The following is a 15845-nucleotide window of genomic DNA, read 5'->3' on the forward strand; positions in this document are numbered from 1 at the left end:
TGTGGCAAACTAGAAAAAATGGCCTTCTGAGAAGGAGAAAATGAAATTCAATCAAATGCTTATGTATTGTAATTTAGTATTTACTGACCACTTTCCATATGCCAGGAACTGGACTAGATATTGGGAGTATAGAGATAAAATAGTGAGATAAATGTTACAATATCGACAGGCATGTACAAAAGGCACCTAACTTGAGGGGAAATGGGAAAGAAACTGGGAAGAAAAAAGGTCAAAGAGGATTTCCTATTGGAATTGGCATTGGAGGCAAGACTTTAATGATAAATAGAAAATGAGACAGGTAAAGAAAGGCAAGGAACAAGATGTACAAAAGCACAGAAACAAGAAAGCATAGTCCATTTAGATAGAGACCTGAAAGAGTTTAATATAGGATGCATAGGGCAGACATTGGAGAATGAGAGAAAAAAGAAGGCCTATAAAGGGTTTTCATGAGAGTGAATTTTATCTTGAAGGCCAGTGAAGGAGGTTAAACATGAAAATGACATGATGAGATATGTAAGAGACAGTAATTTAAGTTTAAAAAAAAAAAAAAAGAGAGATGCGGTCCTATAGTAAGATAGTGGTAATGAAGACTGGCAGATACAAAAATGTTATGGAAATAGACACAGAGAACAAGGGAAAGGCAAACATCTAAGATGTTTCTAGTGTCATTAACTGAGTGAATGATGATGCTGTGACTGAATACACAGCGGGCACTATGGCAATACCTCAAAGTGATAATTAACTCCTATCCTTCAAGGATCAAGGAAAAGCTCTCAAGAGGAGGAAATATCTAGTATGGGATTTAAAAGATGAGCAGAAATTAAGACAATGGGTTCGAGTTTAAAACTTGGTGGTGTACATATATACACTAATATGTCTAAAATAGATAGTTAATAAAAAACCTGTTGTAAAAAAACCCAAAACAAATAAACTTGGTGGTGAGTGGGAGGCACTGGTCAATGCCAAAAGATGAGGCTAGAGAGGTCAGAAGCTGCCAAGTCAAAAGTGCTTTCTGGATGATATCATTCAAGCAATGGAGAGCTATGTTAGGTTTACAAGGAAGAAAAAGAAAGGACCATATTTTTATTTTGGAAAAAAAGATTCTGACTACAAGTTGAAAATGGATTCAAGGCCTAGACCAAAGCTGAAAGGTGACGGGGTGGGGAGAGAGAACCCAAGTAAGAGGTGGCAGGGGACGCATTTGAGCTCTAGAAGATTGGGTGTCTACAGGAGTGGAGTTAAGCTAACACACACTTTCTCCTGTATAATCGCTCATCTACCCATCTACCCTTTTTAAAGCAACAAATTTACTAATTTATGAAAAGTAAATCGTTTGTTGTCGTTTTTTAATATCAAGAGCCAAAGGATTTAATTCCAACTTACAACAACCCCTCCAAAAATCAGGAAAGGCTTAAAGAAGGAAGTACATTTTAGACTTCAAAATATAAGATTATCATCACCTGTTTATTAATGGAAAATAAAATGAAAATGGATTAAGAAAAATAAATGGAATCTTGATCAAAAAGCTATGAGTGACAACCAGAATTCTGGCATGTGGAACTGCGAGGATGGTGGTACCATGTACTAAGTGAAAAAACACGGGAGGTGGCAAGGGGTGTGCGTGTGTGTGCGTGTGTGTGTGTGGGTGTCTGTGTGGAGAGAGAGAGAAAAAGAGGGGGTGTCGGGGGGACTGAAATGGGAAAGATAAAAATAAACAGTTTTTATTTTGTGTGTTTAGTAAATACAGTTTTGAACAGGCTGCATTAAAGGCTCTTGTGAGGCATTTAAGTACCAATATCAACTAAGCAAGGATATGACATTCAAGACTGAGATACAAACATTTGATGATACTCAAGAGAGAGAAGTGGGCTGGAGAAGAAGTCTGGATGTCAGCAGGATATACATGCTAACTGAAACCCTAGGAGTAGCTAATACTCAAGGAGAATACATAGAGTAAGAAGTAAGATGGCCTACGACAGATTCTTAAAATCCTACATTTTACAAATTGGTAAGGTAAATGATGTCCAAAGAAGAGACTGAGAAGATGTAGCCAGATAAGTTAAAATGAAAATTAGGAGAACAGGTTATTTCAAAAACTAAGGCAAGAAAGAGCCTTTTGGGAAAAAGTCAACAATATCCAATGCTGCCAAGTTAAAGACTCAAATGTCTATGGTATCAAGGAGATAATCTTTAAAAGAACAATTTCAGTTAAGAAAGGAGAGATTTGGAAAGTGAGGCAGAAGAGACTGCAAGCACAGGCAAGTCTTTCTGGAAACCTAGTTATAAAGATGACAGAATATGGAGACTGGAGGGATTTAAATTGAGGGAGAATTTTTTTGTTTTGTTTTGTTGTCTAAAAGGAAGGAACCAGTAGAGAGCAAAAGGCTGAAGATGTAAAATAAAGGAGGTATCAATAGAAGAGGTCCCTGATGTAGCAGGGGATGGGCTTCAAAGCATAGATGAAACATTATTTCTCAACAAAGGAGAAACATATTAAATATAAAATGGAGGGTGTGTGTATGTATTTTCTACTCACATAAACTTATATAAGGTCTTATAGAACAGAAAAATTATATAAATTAGGTTGCATCTATACACTGAAATTCTAACAATGGTGTTCTCTGTGGGACGGGATCAAGGTCTGTACTGTTTCATTATGTTCTTTCATATTTTCTGAATTTCCTATGATAAGCACATAACAATTTTTTAAAATGTCTTTGACTTTTGAATTATAAAAAGTAATTCAGGGACTTCCCTGGTGGCGCAGTGGTTAAGAATCTGCCTGCCAATGCAGGGGACACGGGTTCGAGTCCTGGTCCGGGAAGATCCCACATGCCACGGAGCAACTAAGCCCATGCGCCACAACTACTGAGGCTGCGCTCTAGAGCCTGCACGCCTAGAGCCTGCAAGCCACAACTATGAGCCCGCGCACCTAGAGCCCATGCTCCGCAACAAGAGAAGCCACCGCAATGAAAAGCCAGCGCACTGCAAAGAAGACTAGCCCCGCTTGCTGCAACTAGAGAAAGCCCGCTCACAGCAACAAAGACCCAACACAGCCAAAAATAAATAAATAAATATATAAAGAAATAAATTAACTTATAAAAAAAGATAAAAATTTAAAGAAGTAATTCATCATTAAAGCAGAAAACCTAGAAAACAAAGAGAAGCAGAAAGGGGAAAAACAATACCTATAACCTCTGAATGTGCTGCTTTCATAGGTTGAGATTACTTAACATTCTCTCAGAAAAAGGAACACTAATAGGAATGTTGAATTGGAATAATCAAAACTGATAGAGATTAACCAAGATGGCAGAGTAGAAGGACGTGCTCTCACTCCCTCTTGCAAGAGCACCAGAATCACAACTGGCTGCTGGACAATCATTGACAGGAAGACCCTGGACTTCACCAAGGAGGATACCCCACATCCAAAGACAAAGGAAAAGCCACAATGAGATGGTAGGAGGGGCGCAATCAGAGTAAAATCAAATCCCATAACTGCTGGGTGGGTGACTCACAGACTGGCGAACACTTATACCACAGAAGTCCACCCACTGGAGTGAAGGTTCTGAGCCCCACGTCAGGCTTCCCAACCTGGGGGTCCGGCAAAGGGAGGAGGAATTCCTAGAGAATCAGACTTTGAAGTCTAGTGGGAATTGATTGCAGGACTGTGACAGGACTGGGGGAAACAGAGACCCCACTCTTGGAGGGCACACACAAAGTAATGTGTGCATCGGGACCCAGGGGAAGGAGCAGTGACCCTGGGGGAGACTGAACCAGACGTACTTGCTGGTGTTGGGGGGTCTCCTGCAGAGGCGAGTGGTGGCTCTGTTTCACCGTGGGGATAAGGACACTGGCAGCAGAGGTCCTGGGAAGTTCTCCTTGGCGTGAGCCCTCCCAGAGTCTGCCATTAACCCCACCAAAGAGCACCGGTAGGCTCCAGTGTTGGGTTGCCTCAGGCAAAACAACCAACAGGGAGGGAACCCAGCCCCACCCATCAACAGTCAAGTGGATTAAGGTTTTACTGAGCTCTGACCACCACAGCAACAGTCAGCTCTACCCACCACCAGAGCCTCCCATCAAGCCTCTTAGATAGCCTCAACCACCAGAGGGCAGACAACAGAAGCAAGAAAAACTACAATCCTGCAGCCTGTGGACCAAAAACCACAGTTACAGAAAGAAAGAGAAGATGAAAAGGCAGAGGGCTATGTACCAGATGAAGGAACAAGAAAAAACCCCAGAAAAACAACTAAATGAAGTGGAGATAGGCAACCTTACAGAAAAAGAATTCAGAATAATGATAGTGAAGATGATCCAGGACCTCGGAATAAGAATGGAGGCAAAGATTGAGAAGATGCAAGAAATGATTAACAAAGACCTAGAAGAATTAAAGAACAAACAAACAGAGATGACCAATACAATAACTGAAATGAAAACTACACTAGAAGGAATCAATAGCAGAATAACTGAGGCAGAAGAACGGATAAGTGACCTGGAAGACAGAATGGTGGAATTCACTGCTAAGGAACAGACTAAAGAAAAAAGAATGAAAAGAAATGAAGACAGCCTAAGAGACCTCTGGGACAACATTAAATGCAACAACCTTCGCATTATAGAGGTCCCAGAAGGAGAAGAGAGAGAGAAAGGACCAGAGAAAATATTTGAAGAGATTATAGTCAAAAACTTCCCTAACATGGGAAAGGAAATAGCCACACAAGTCCAGGAAGCGCAGTGAGTCCCATACAGGATAAACCCAAGGAGAAAGATGCCGAGACACATAGTAATCACATTGGCAAAATTTAAAGACAAAGAAAAATTATTGAAAGCAGCAAGGGAAAAACAACAAATAACATATAAGGGAACTCCCATAAGGTTAACAGCTGATTTCTCAGCAGAAACTCTGCAAGCCAGAAGGGAGTGGCATGAAATACTTAAAGTAATGAAAGGGAAGAACCTACAACCAAGATTACTCTACCCAGCAAGGATCTCATTTAGATTTGATGGAGAAATCAAAAGCTTTACAGACAAGCAAAAGCTAAGAGAATTCAGCACCACCAAACCAGCTCTACAACAAATGCTAAAGGAACTTCTCTAAGTGGGAAACACAGAGAAGAAAAAGACCTACAAAAACAAACCCAAAACAATTAAGAAAATGGTCATAGGAACATACATATCGATAATTACCTTAAACGTGAATGGATTAAATGCCCCAACCAAAAGACATAGACTGGCTGAATGGATACAAAAACAAGACCCATATATATGCTGTCTACAAGAGACCCACTTCAGACCTAGGGACACATACAGACTGAAAGTGAGGGGATGGAAAAAGATATTCCATGCAAATGGAAATCAAAAGAAAGCTGGAGTAGCTATACTCATATCAGATAAAATAGACTTTAAAATAAAGAATGTTACAAGAGACAAGGAAGGACACTACATAATGATCCAGGGATCAATCCAAGAAGAAGATATAACAATTATAAATATATATGCACCCAACAGAGGAGCACCTCAATACATAAGGCAACTGCTAACAGCTATAAAAGAGGAAATCGACAGTAACACAATAATAGTGGGGGACTTTAACACCTCACTTACACCAATGGACAGATCATCCAAAATGAAAATAAATAAGGAAACAGAAGCTTTAAATGAAACAATAGACCAGATAGATTTAATTGATATATATAGGACATTCCATCCAAAAACGGCAGATTACACGTTCTTCTCAAGTGCACACGGAACATTCTCCAGGATAGATCACATCTTGGGTCACAAATCAAGCCTCAGTAAATTTAAGAAAATTGAAATCATATCAAGCATCTTTTCTGACCACAACGCTATGAGATTAGAAATGAATTACAGGGAAAAAAACGTAAAAAAGACAAACACATGGAGGCTAAACAATACGTTACTAAATAACCAAGAGATCACTGAAGAAATCAAACAGGAAATAAAAAAATACCTAGAGACAAATGACAATGAAAACACGACGACCCAGAACCTATGGGATGCAGCAAAAGCGGTTCTAAGAGGGAAGTTTATAGCTATACAAGCCTACCTAAAGAAACAAGAAAAATCTCAAGTAAACAATCTAACATTACACCTAAAGAAACTAGAGAAAGAAGAACAAACAAAATCCAAAGTTAGCAGAAGGAAAGAAATCATAAAGATCAGAGCAGAAATAAATGAAATAGAAACAAAGAAAACAATAGCAAAGATCAATAAAACTAAAAGTTGGTTCTTTGAGAAGATAAACAAAATTGATAAGCCATTAGCCAGACTCATCAAGAAAAAGAGGGAGAGGACTCAAATCAATAAAATCAGAAATGAAAAAGGAGAAGTTACAACAGACACCACAGAAATACAAAACATCCTAAGAGACTACTACAAGCAACTTTATGCCAATAAAATGGACAACCTGGAAGAAATGGACAAATTCTTAGAAAGGTATAACCTTCCAAGACTGAATCAGGAAGAAACAGAAAATATCAACAGACCAATCACAAGTATTGAAATTGAAACTGTGATTAAAAATTTTCCAACAAACAAAAGTCCAGGACCAGATGGCTTCACAGGTGAATTCTATCAAACATTTAGAGAAGAGCTAACACCCATCCTTCTCAAACTCTTCCAAAAAATTGCAGAGGAAGGAACTCTCCCAAACTCATTCTATGAGGCCACCATCACCCTGATACCAAAACCAGACAAAGATACTACAAAAAAAGAAAATTACAGACCAATATCACTGATGAATATAGATGCAAAAATCCTCAACAAAATACTAGCAAACAGAATCCAACAACACATTAAAAGGATCATACACCACGATCAAGTGGGATTTATCCCAGGGACGCAAGGATTCTTCAATATACGCAAATCAATCAATGTGATACACCATATTAACAAATTGAAGAATAAAAACCATATGATCATCTCAATAGATGCAGAAAAAGCTTTTGACAAAATTCAACACCCATTTCTGATAAAAACTCTCCAGAAAGTGGGCATAGAGGGAACCTACCTCAACATAATAAAGGCCATATATGACAAACCCACAGCAAACATCATTCTCAATGGTGAAAAACTGAAAGCATTTCCTCTAAGATCAGGAACGAGACAAGGATGTCCACTCTCACCACTATTATTCAACATAGTTCTGGAAGTCCTAGCCACGGCAATCAGAGAAGAAAAAGAAATAAAAGGAATACAAATTGGAAAAGAAGAAGTAAAACTGTCACTGTTTGCGGATGACATGATACTATACATAGAGAATCCTAAAACTGCCACCAGAAAACTGCTAGAGCTAATTAATGAATATGGTAAAGTTGCAGGTTACAAAATTAATGCACAGAAATCTCTTGCATTCCTATACACTAATGATGAAAAATCTGAAAGAGAAATTATGGAAACACTCCCATTTACCATTGCAACAAAAAGAATAAAATACCTTGGAATAAACCTACCTAGGGAGACAAAAGACCTGTATGCAGAAAACTATAAGACACTGATGAAAGAAATTAAAGATGATACCAACAGATGGAGAGATATACCATGTTCTTGGATTGGAAGAATCAACATTGTGAAAATGAGTATACTACCCAAAGCAATCTACAGATTCAATGCAATCCCTATCAAATTACCAATGGCATTTTTTACGGAGCTAGAACAAATCATCTTAAAATTTGTATGGAGACACAAAAGACCCCGAATAGCCAAAGCAGTCTTGAGGCAAAAAAATGGAGCTGGAGGAATCAGACTCCCTGACTTCAGACTATACTACAAAGCTACAGTAATCAAGACAATATGGTACTGGCACAAAAACAGAAACATAGATCAATGGAACAAGATAGAAAGCCCAGAGATTAACCCACGCACCTATGGTCAACTAATCTATGACAAAGGAGGCAAAGATATACAATGGAGAAAAGACAGTCTCTTCAATAAGTGGTGCTGGGAAAACTGGACAGCCACATGTAAAAGAATGAAATTAGAATACTCCCTAACACCATACACAAAAATAAACTCAAAATGGATTAGAGACCTAAGTATAAGACTGGCCACTATAAAACTCTTAGAGGAAAACATAGGAAGAACACTCTTTGACATAAATCACAGCAAGATCTTTTTCGATCCACCTCCTAGAGAAATGGAAATAAAAACAAAAATAAACAAGTGGGACCTAATGAAACTTCAAAGCTTTTGCACAGCAAAGGAAACCATAAACAAGACGAAAAGACAACCCTCAGAATGGGAGAAAATATTTGCAAATGAATCAACGGACAAAGGATTAATCTCCAAAATATATAAACAGCTCATTCAGCTCAATATCAAAGAAACAAACACCCCAATCCAAAAATGGGCAGAAGACCTAAATAGACATTTCTCCAAAGAAGACATACAGACGGCCACGAAGCACATGAAAAGATGCTCAACATCACTAATTATTAGAGAAATGCAAATCAAAACTACAATGAGGTATCACCTCACTCCTGTTAGTATGGGCATCATCAGAAAATCTACAAACAACAAATGCTGGAGAGGGTGTGGAGAAAAGGGAACCCTCTTGCACTGTTGGTGGGAATGTAAATTGATACAGCCACTATGGAGAACAATATGGAGGTTCCTTAAAAAACTAAAAGTAGAATTACCATATGACCCAGCAATCCCACTACTGGGCATATACCCAGAGAAAACCGTAATTCAAAAAGACACGTGCACCCCAATGTTCATTGCAGCACTATTTACAATAGCCAGGTCATGGAAGCAACCTAAATGCCCATCAACAGACGAATGGATAAAGAAGATGTGGTACATATATACAATGGAATATTACTCAGCCATAAAAAGGAACGAAATTGAGTCATTTGTTGAGAAGTGGATGGATCTAGAGACTGTCATACAGAGTGAAGTAAGTCAGAAAGAGAAAAACAAATATCGTATATTAATGCATGTATGTGGAACCTAGAAAAATGGTACAGATGAGCCAGTTTGCAGGGCAGAAGTTGAGACACAGATGTAGAGAATGGACATATGGACACCAAGGGGGGAAAACTGCGATGAGGTGGGGATGGTGGTGTGCTGAATTGGGCGATTGGGATTGACATGTATACACTGATGTGTATAAAACTGATGCCTAATAAGAACCTGCAGTATAAAAAAACAAACAAAACAACTAATACTAAACTTTCATTGGGTTATTTGTATGGAAATATGTTAATATAAATGTTTCAGACATTACATGAAATTTCTAAAAATCTTATATTTGTATTTGTATGGAAATATGTTAATATAAATGTTTCAGACATTACATGAAATTTCTAAAAATCTTATATGTTCTGGTATAATGTTATAAGTAATAATCCTAGTTATTACTTTAAAATGTATATCTCAGAAATAACTAATTTTCTTGTCAACTGCATTATTATGAACTTTCATCAAATCTTTAACCATTGTCATTTTTAAGTCTTTTGTCATTTACAGACAGTTCTGGGTGTACTCTGATGATTTTGCAAATATGTTCCTATAAAAGGGTTTCATCTTCAAGAAATTCATGGAAAAGACTCTGACAAGTACAGGTTTCTGGTAACTGACTGTACTGCTGAACTGAATGAATAAGCATTTTCAGAACTCTAATGAAAAACTGATGAACTCATAAAAGTGCTAACAAAAGATCAAGATGAAAAAAAAGAAATTAATTACATGGGACTGAGTGAACTGATGAGGATGAGTATAATTTTTGTGACTTTCTGTCTGAATTAAAAAAAAAAAATCCCACAAGGACTCAGAGGAAAAGAATATACAAATCAATTTTCACTGCAAAGTAAAGGAGCTGTTACAGTGGAGGATTACTGGACTGAATGTCAATATTATGACATAGTATAAGTGTGTTTCATGTTTGGTAATTGCAATCATTGTTGCTTTTGTTGTGGTCATCCATGTACAATGCTTGGTGTCAGTCTATTTATCTCTTGTAAAAATAAAATACAGTGTGTGTGTGTGGAAAAAAAAAAAAAAAAAAAAAAACTTCTAAAGTGGACCCAGGGAACTCTGCTCAATGTTCTGTAATAACCTAAATGGGAAAGAATTTGAAAAAGAATAGATACATGTATGTGTATAAACTGAATCACTTTGCTGTACACCTGAAACTAACACAACATTGTTAATCAACTATACTCCAATATAAAACTTAAAATTTTTAATATTTAAAAGATAAATAAGTATGCTATGCTCTTGCCTGCTTTCTTAAATAGATTAAGCTGAATGCAATTAAACTTTAAAAAAAAAAAAAACTGATAAGTGACTCTATCATTCAGACATGGAAGAAAAAGTGGATTCCAGCCTCTTCTTAGCTACCTAAGTCTTCATTTTAAAAGAGGATTAGTAAATCTCCACTTAGGTAGAATTCAGATTTGGGGGCTTATTATTATTTTAGAAGTAAATTTTTTCAATACTGCCTTCCTTCCTGGCCATAATGATTTTTACTACTTACTTATAAATAACATCCATTACTAACATTCATGCTCACTGGCAACAATTTAAAAAAAGGAAAATTAAAAATGCAGGCTTACAGTTGTGGTAAATTTGGTCTAACAAAGGGATCATTTTCTGCTCCATTGACTGCTTTGTTTTTCCTTTGTTTTGGTTCAGAATTGGTAGAGGGTGCCTGAGAATTATTAGCTGTGGGAGGTTTGCGTTTGGCTAGAAGTTTCCTTTGCCTTTCAATATCTTCCCTTTGCTGATTCACCCACTCTTGTTGCCTGCATAAAAATAAACGTAAAAGAAAATTAACCTTCCATTACTTTTCACAGTTAAAACATGAAAATACATTAGTTAAACATGAAAAATCATATAATATAAATTTGTAACCTTATGGTCCCACCCTTGCGAACCAACACCTTCTCATTGTCCATGTCTCATTTGAAACATTCATTTCTGAATAAGGTCCTCCCTAAACCCCCTGAACTAGAAAAAGATGTGCTGCCACATATAATTTCATAGTACTTTGTAGCTCCTTTCTAACAAATATTCCTACAGACACTTGATCAGAATGTGTCTGGTTAGACTAAATCACTCCATGAGAATAGAGACCACAACTATTTTATACCCTATTGTACCCTTAGTGCCCAGCACAGTGACTGGCACATGCTAAGCATTCAATAAATATTTGTTGAATAAAATAAATGAGCTATTAAAAGAAAAGAATTAACAGAGTTAAAGAGTAGGTTTTATACATGCATCTCATTACTTACTGTTTAAAGAAAAACTTACAAAAGACAAATGTGAATTTAATAGAGTGTTATTTTCTAAACGTATCTCTGTCAAATTTTGGGAATGGGTAGGTGATATTTTGAAATGAAACAAAAATTGACCTCAGAAATTTAGGAAGAAAGAAGGAATTTTGACACTTTAAAGAGAAAATAGCAAAAAATAAATAAATAAATAAAGAGAAAATAGCAAGAAAAATTTACATGGCTTTGAAAAATGGGCAATTAATATAAGTAAAAATATTACTGCTTCCAACTGAAGCTTTTTAAAACCATCCTATCATACAACGCCTTAAGCTTGTTCTAATATAATTATGTTCCCTCTTAGGTCACCTCACCACACTACGAAAAAATTTTAAACTCTACATGGTGGTGATACTCAGATTTAGAACAAGTCAAATATTTCAATTCCTTGCTCCCCCACCCCTATTCAAACCAGAACTAGAGAACTTCTACTCTGCTGACGAAGAATTGGTTTTACATACATTTCCTTGTCCTATGGTTCTAGCCAGGTAGTAACAGAACATGGTAGGAGGGAAAGAATCAAGAATCACCTAGGTAAAAGAGTAAAACGGTGGAGAAAAATCTCAAGAATAGCAAAGTTAGAATAAGACTTTAATCCAGTTTTCTCCTTGAAGTGGTTATAAATAATTTCAATTTATTTAAAAATTAATTTTAAAGCTAGTTTCGGGTACAATCAAGATGTTATTAATGAAAATAAACAGCAATAACCTACTTAAATAATGAAAGAAAAGAATTACTGGAATGGGTATATATCTAATCCCTGATTATTCAGTAATGACCTACATTTTAGAGATTATTAATATAATATTACTAATTTTTATTTATTTCTCTTCTCATCCTCCAACTACTTCGGGTTATATCACAGATATATAGCTTGATATACACTGATAAATATCAACTGCTTGATATAAAATATGTATATGTAACAACATACAGTAGGCCCTCAGTAAATGCTTATTAGTAATAAGAAATGCAAGTAATTTTTTAAAAACTAGATTACTGCTTTATTATAAAAGGATACAACTCAGAAATAGCCAGATGGAAGAGATGCATAGGGCAAGGTATGGGGAAAAGACATGGAGTTTCCATGCTCTGAGCCTGATACCCTCCCCAAATCTCTACATGTTCACCAACCCAGAAGCTCCAATTTTACTTTTTTTGACCGCTCAATGGAGAAATTTTAACAACCGGCAGAGTTTATATTTTAAATTCATACTTTTAGTTTATATTTAAGGTTATATTATATAAACTTCTCTTTTATTCATTACCAGGACAACTGTAGATCTGGGTTTAGTAGCTCAGAAAAACACTCGAAAATTGTAAGTTCTATCTCAACTGTATTTCCTACTCTCCATTTCTACTGTTAATATTTTAGCTCAAGCCTTATCACCTTTCATTTGGATGCTTCTCCATCTGAACTGTCAACAATCTATGTTCTTTCCAATACTATTCCCACATCACCACCAGCTACCTTTCTAAAACTCAAATCTGACCCCACACACCACACATAACACTGTAAGAGCTCCCTATAATCCACAGAATTAAAACCCAAACTTCCTACCATCATAAAGACACTGTCCTTCATTATAGTATACCTCACACCCAGCACAGTTGTGTTGAACAGAAGCTGGATAAATCAACTGAGATAGAGAGAAGACCATTCTGTGCTTAAGTCCTGGGAACCAGTGTTTGAAACAGCAGTGTTTAAGTGATACTATGTGAGATAAAGCTTTGCCTTCATTTTCCATTTAACTGGACTGACTCTGGGAAAGCTGATTTAGATGCTGGCATCACTCCTGCTTTGCAGGTTTTTAAAAGTTTTCCAGCTAAAAAACAAAAAAACAAAAAACAAAAGGAGGAGCATAGATCCCGGCTCAACACATAAACAGTCAACCTACCCTTAGCTACCACCATCTGAACTCAAGAAAACATGGCAACAACGATTTCTCCATTTTAAAGTTTACCTCAGAAGTGCTAAAGCCACATGCTCAGTTCAACTGACTTATGAGTTACTATGTCTGAGGCTGCAGAGAAAATGTTCCTGTCTTTTCCATAGGAATAGAGAGCAGGCAAGTGCTGAAGTAAGGACTGGGGAATGGGGGTTGTGGGGGGGAGAACTAAGCAGAAAAATCCCAAGATATATAGATATAAATCTTCCAATGAAAGTTCAAACTTTTAACAATTTCCCTCGCAACTAACCTATAAAAAGCTAGGTCAGTTTATGTTCTGGAAAAGTCATATTTAGAATAATACATCATACTGTACAGATGAATGCTAACTAATCAAGAAGTCTGCTAAAGCTAAAATTGTAATGCCTGTTCTATGTTCCTTTCAAATGTATTAAATTCTGATATCAAAGAGTAGTAAGGAGTAGATGTAGAACGTAATTCCAAATCTATAATCTTTGAAAGTAATGAAAACCCAAAGGAATACTAAATGTTTTAAAATGTAAGAGTGACTAACTTTACAAGATTCTGAAATGCAAAACCATCTGTCCATTGTTCAGTAAATGAAGCACCATGTCTAACGGTCGTGAAATGCCCAAGGCGTAATCTGTCTTGCATACTCTTCTCTCTGCTTGACAGTTTTTCTTGTGTACTCTGAAAAAAGGAGGAAAAATCATCATTCAGTTTTATTAATTTAAATTTTAAAAGCATACAAGGTAATAGGGGCTAGTGAAAGGAGAGGGAAAATTTACTGAACTTTTAACTTACCTTTTCGATAAGTAGTTTCTTGCTCATTGATATGCACTTATTTAATCGTTCTTTGTATTTTTCAAGTAATTTTTGTTGTTCATCTATCTGCCGTCTGAGATCACAATTAGCCTACAACATAAGTAGACGATGAAAAAGGTCTACAATTTGTGTATATGAGACATTTAAGAATATTTATACATTTTGAACAAATTTCATAAAGAGAAGGATTAATAAGATTAAGTATTTGAATATGACACTAAAAAATTTGTTAAAACATCTACTTACCATGGGAATAATACTGTTATATGCTGCTTAATTGTGTAGTGGAAAAGTACATGGAATTTGTATCCATACTCCATGGGTTCAAATCCACACTCTAGGATATATAATCTGGGCTAAGTCAAACAAGTTATCTGAACCTTAGCTCAGTTTTCTTATTTCTAAAACAGAGCAACACCATTCTACCTCATCTAATTAAAAATAATTGAAATATAGTAATATGAAGCGTCTAAACACTTAAAAATGAATGTGAGTTCTCGTCCATCTTTTGTAAATAATGAAACTTCTTTCTCCATTAAACTTGTGGAAGACACTGCAGATGCCTATCCAATAGCTAACTATTCTCACCATCTTTCTTGGCCATATGAATACAAATTTTGCTAACTTTGTAGGCAGCCATACGCTCAGGCAAGGGGCTTCTCTCTAAACTCAGAAGATGAGTCTGATTAGTCTAGTACAGTCAGTCACCAGGGAACAACCTGGAGAGCTTGTTGGAACACAGATTACTGGAACCCATTTCCAGTTTCTGAATTAGTAGCTCTAGAGTAGGCTCTAAAAGTTTATTTCTAATAAGTTCCCTAGTAATGTTGATGCTTCTGGTCTGGGGATCATTCTTTGAAAACCATAGGTCTAGGCCAATCATGGTGGAAGCCAAAAGACAGTGGCATAATACATCAAAAATGCTGGGAGAAAATATAGCTGCCAACCTAAAAGTATGTATCTAATAAAATTGTTTTCCAAGGAAAAGGGTAAAATAAAGATACTTTCAGAGGAACATAAATGGAATTTAGCATCAGACCCTTATCATTAGGTGCAATTCAAACAGAACCCCAACAAATTGTTTATGTGTGTGAAAACTGAAAAACTGACACTAACACTTCTCTAAGACAGCAAAGGGCCAAAAATAGCCAAAAAGAAGATGATACTTGTTCAACCACACATCAAGATTTAATATAAACCTAGAGTAATTATAATCACCCAAATCTATTTTCTCCTTCTTCCGTCATAATGGAAAACCAACATTTTATTCTGGATTGATATGTGTCTAGCTAAAAGACTGTATTTCCCAGCTTCCCTTGCAGCTAACGATGGTCAGTGAAATGTAAGCAGAAGTTGTTAAGTGGAACACCCAAGAAGGCTGCACACAGAATTTTGCATTTTTTATTTCCTTCCTCTTCTTGTTTTCTGCTTAAGAACACAGATATCATAACTGTGACGCTAATAAATATTTTGTACCTTGATATGATCTTCAAGATGAAGGCCATGTACTAAGGGTGAAAGAGGAGAAAAACTGAAGGAGCCAAGATCCTATATGACACCGTGAAGCCATCACACCTGGGCTGCCCCGTTCTGCTCTTCTCTCAAAAAACAATATTGTGTCTCATTTAAAGTACTGCTGTTTATGGAAACCTGTCCGGACACCTACGGCCTGAGCAGCTCAGTTGTCTCTGCTTGATAGCAAGGCTCTGCCTGGCCGGAAATAAAGCACGGCCAGTGAAATGGCATTTCCACAAAACCTACTACCTTCCATTCAAAGGTCTGTGGCCCCTTATGCTTTGTCCAGGGGGATAACAGCCCA

At 36.6% G+C, this 15845-nt stretch overlaps 1 protein-coding gene across 1 annotated transcript in view; it reads right to left on the reverse strand.

Moving 5' to 3' along the window:
• The window catches only part of TLK1 (tousled like kinase 1), a 164368-nt gene that overhangs the window by 45498 nt on the left and 103025 nt on the right, over positions 1-15845 (reverse strand). Inside the window, exons 9-11 of the mRNA XM_007183263.2 lie at positions 14006-14116; positions 13755-13891; positions 10572-10760 (exon numbers count right to left, since the gene is read on the reverse strand). Coding sequence (XP_007183325.1) covers positions 10572-10760; positions 13755-13891; positions 14006-14116 — 437 coding nt within the window. The remainder of the gene's footprint in view (positions 1-10571; positions 10761-13754; positions 13892-14005; positions 14117-15845) is intronic.

This window comes from Balaenoptera acutorostrata, chromosome 8 (genome assembly GCF_949987535.1).
Source record: "Balaenoptera acutorostrata chromosome 8, mBalAcu1.1, whole genome shotgun sequence".
NCBI lineage: Eukaryota > Metazoa > Chordata > Mammalia > Artiodactyla > Balaenopteridae > Balaenoptera > Balaenoptera acutorostrata.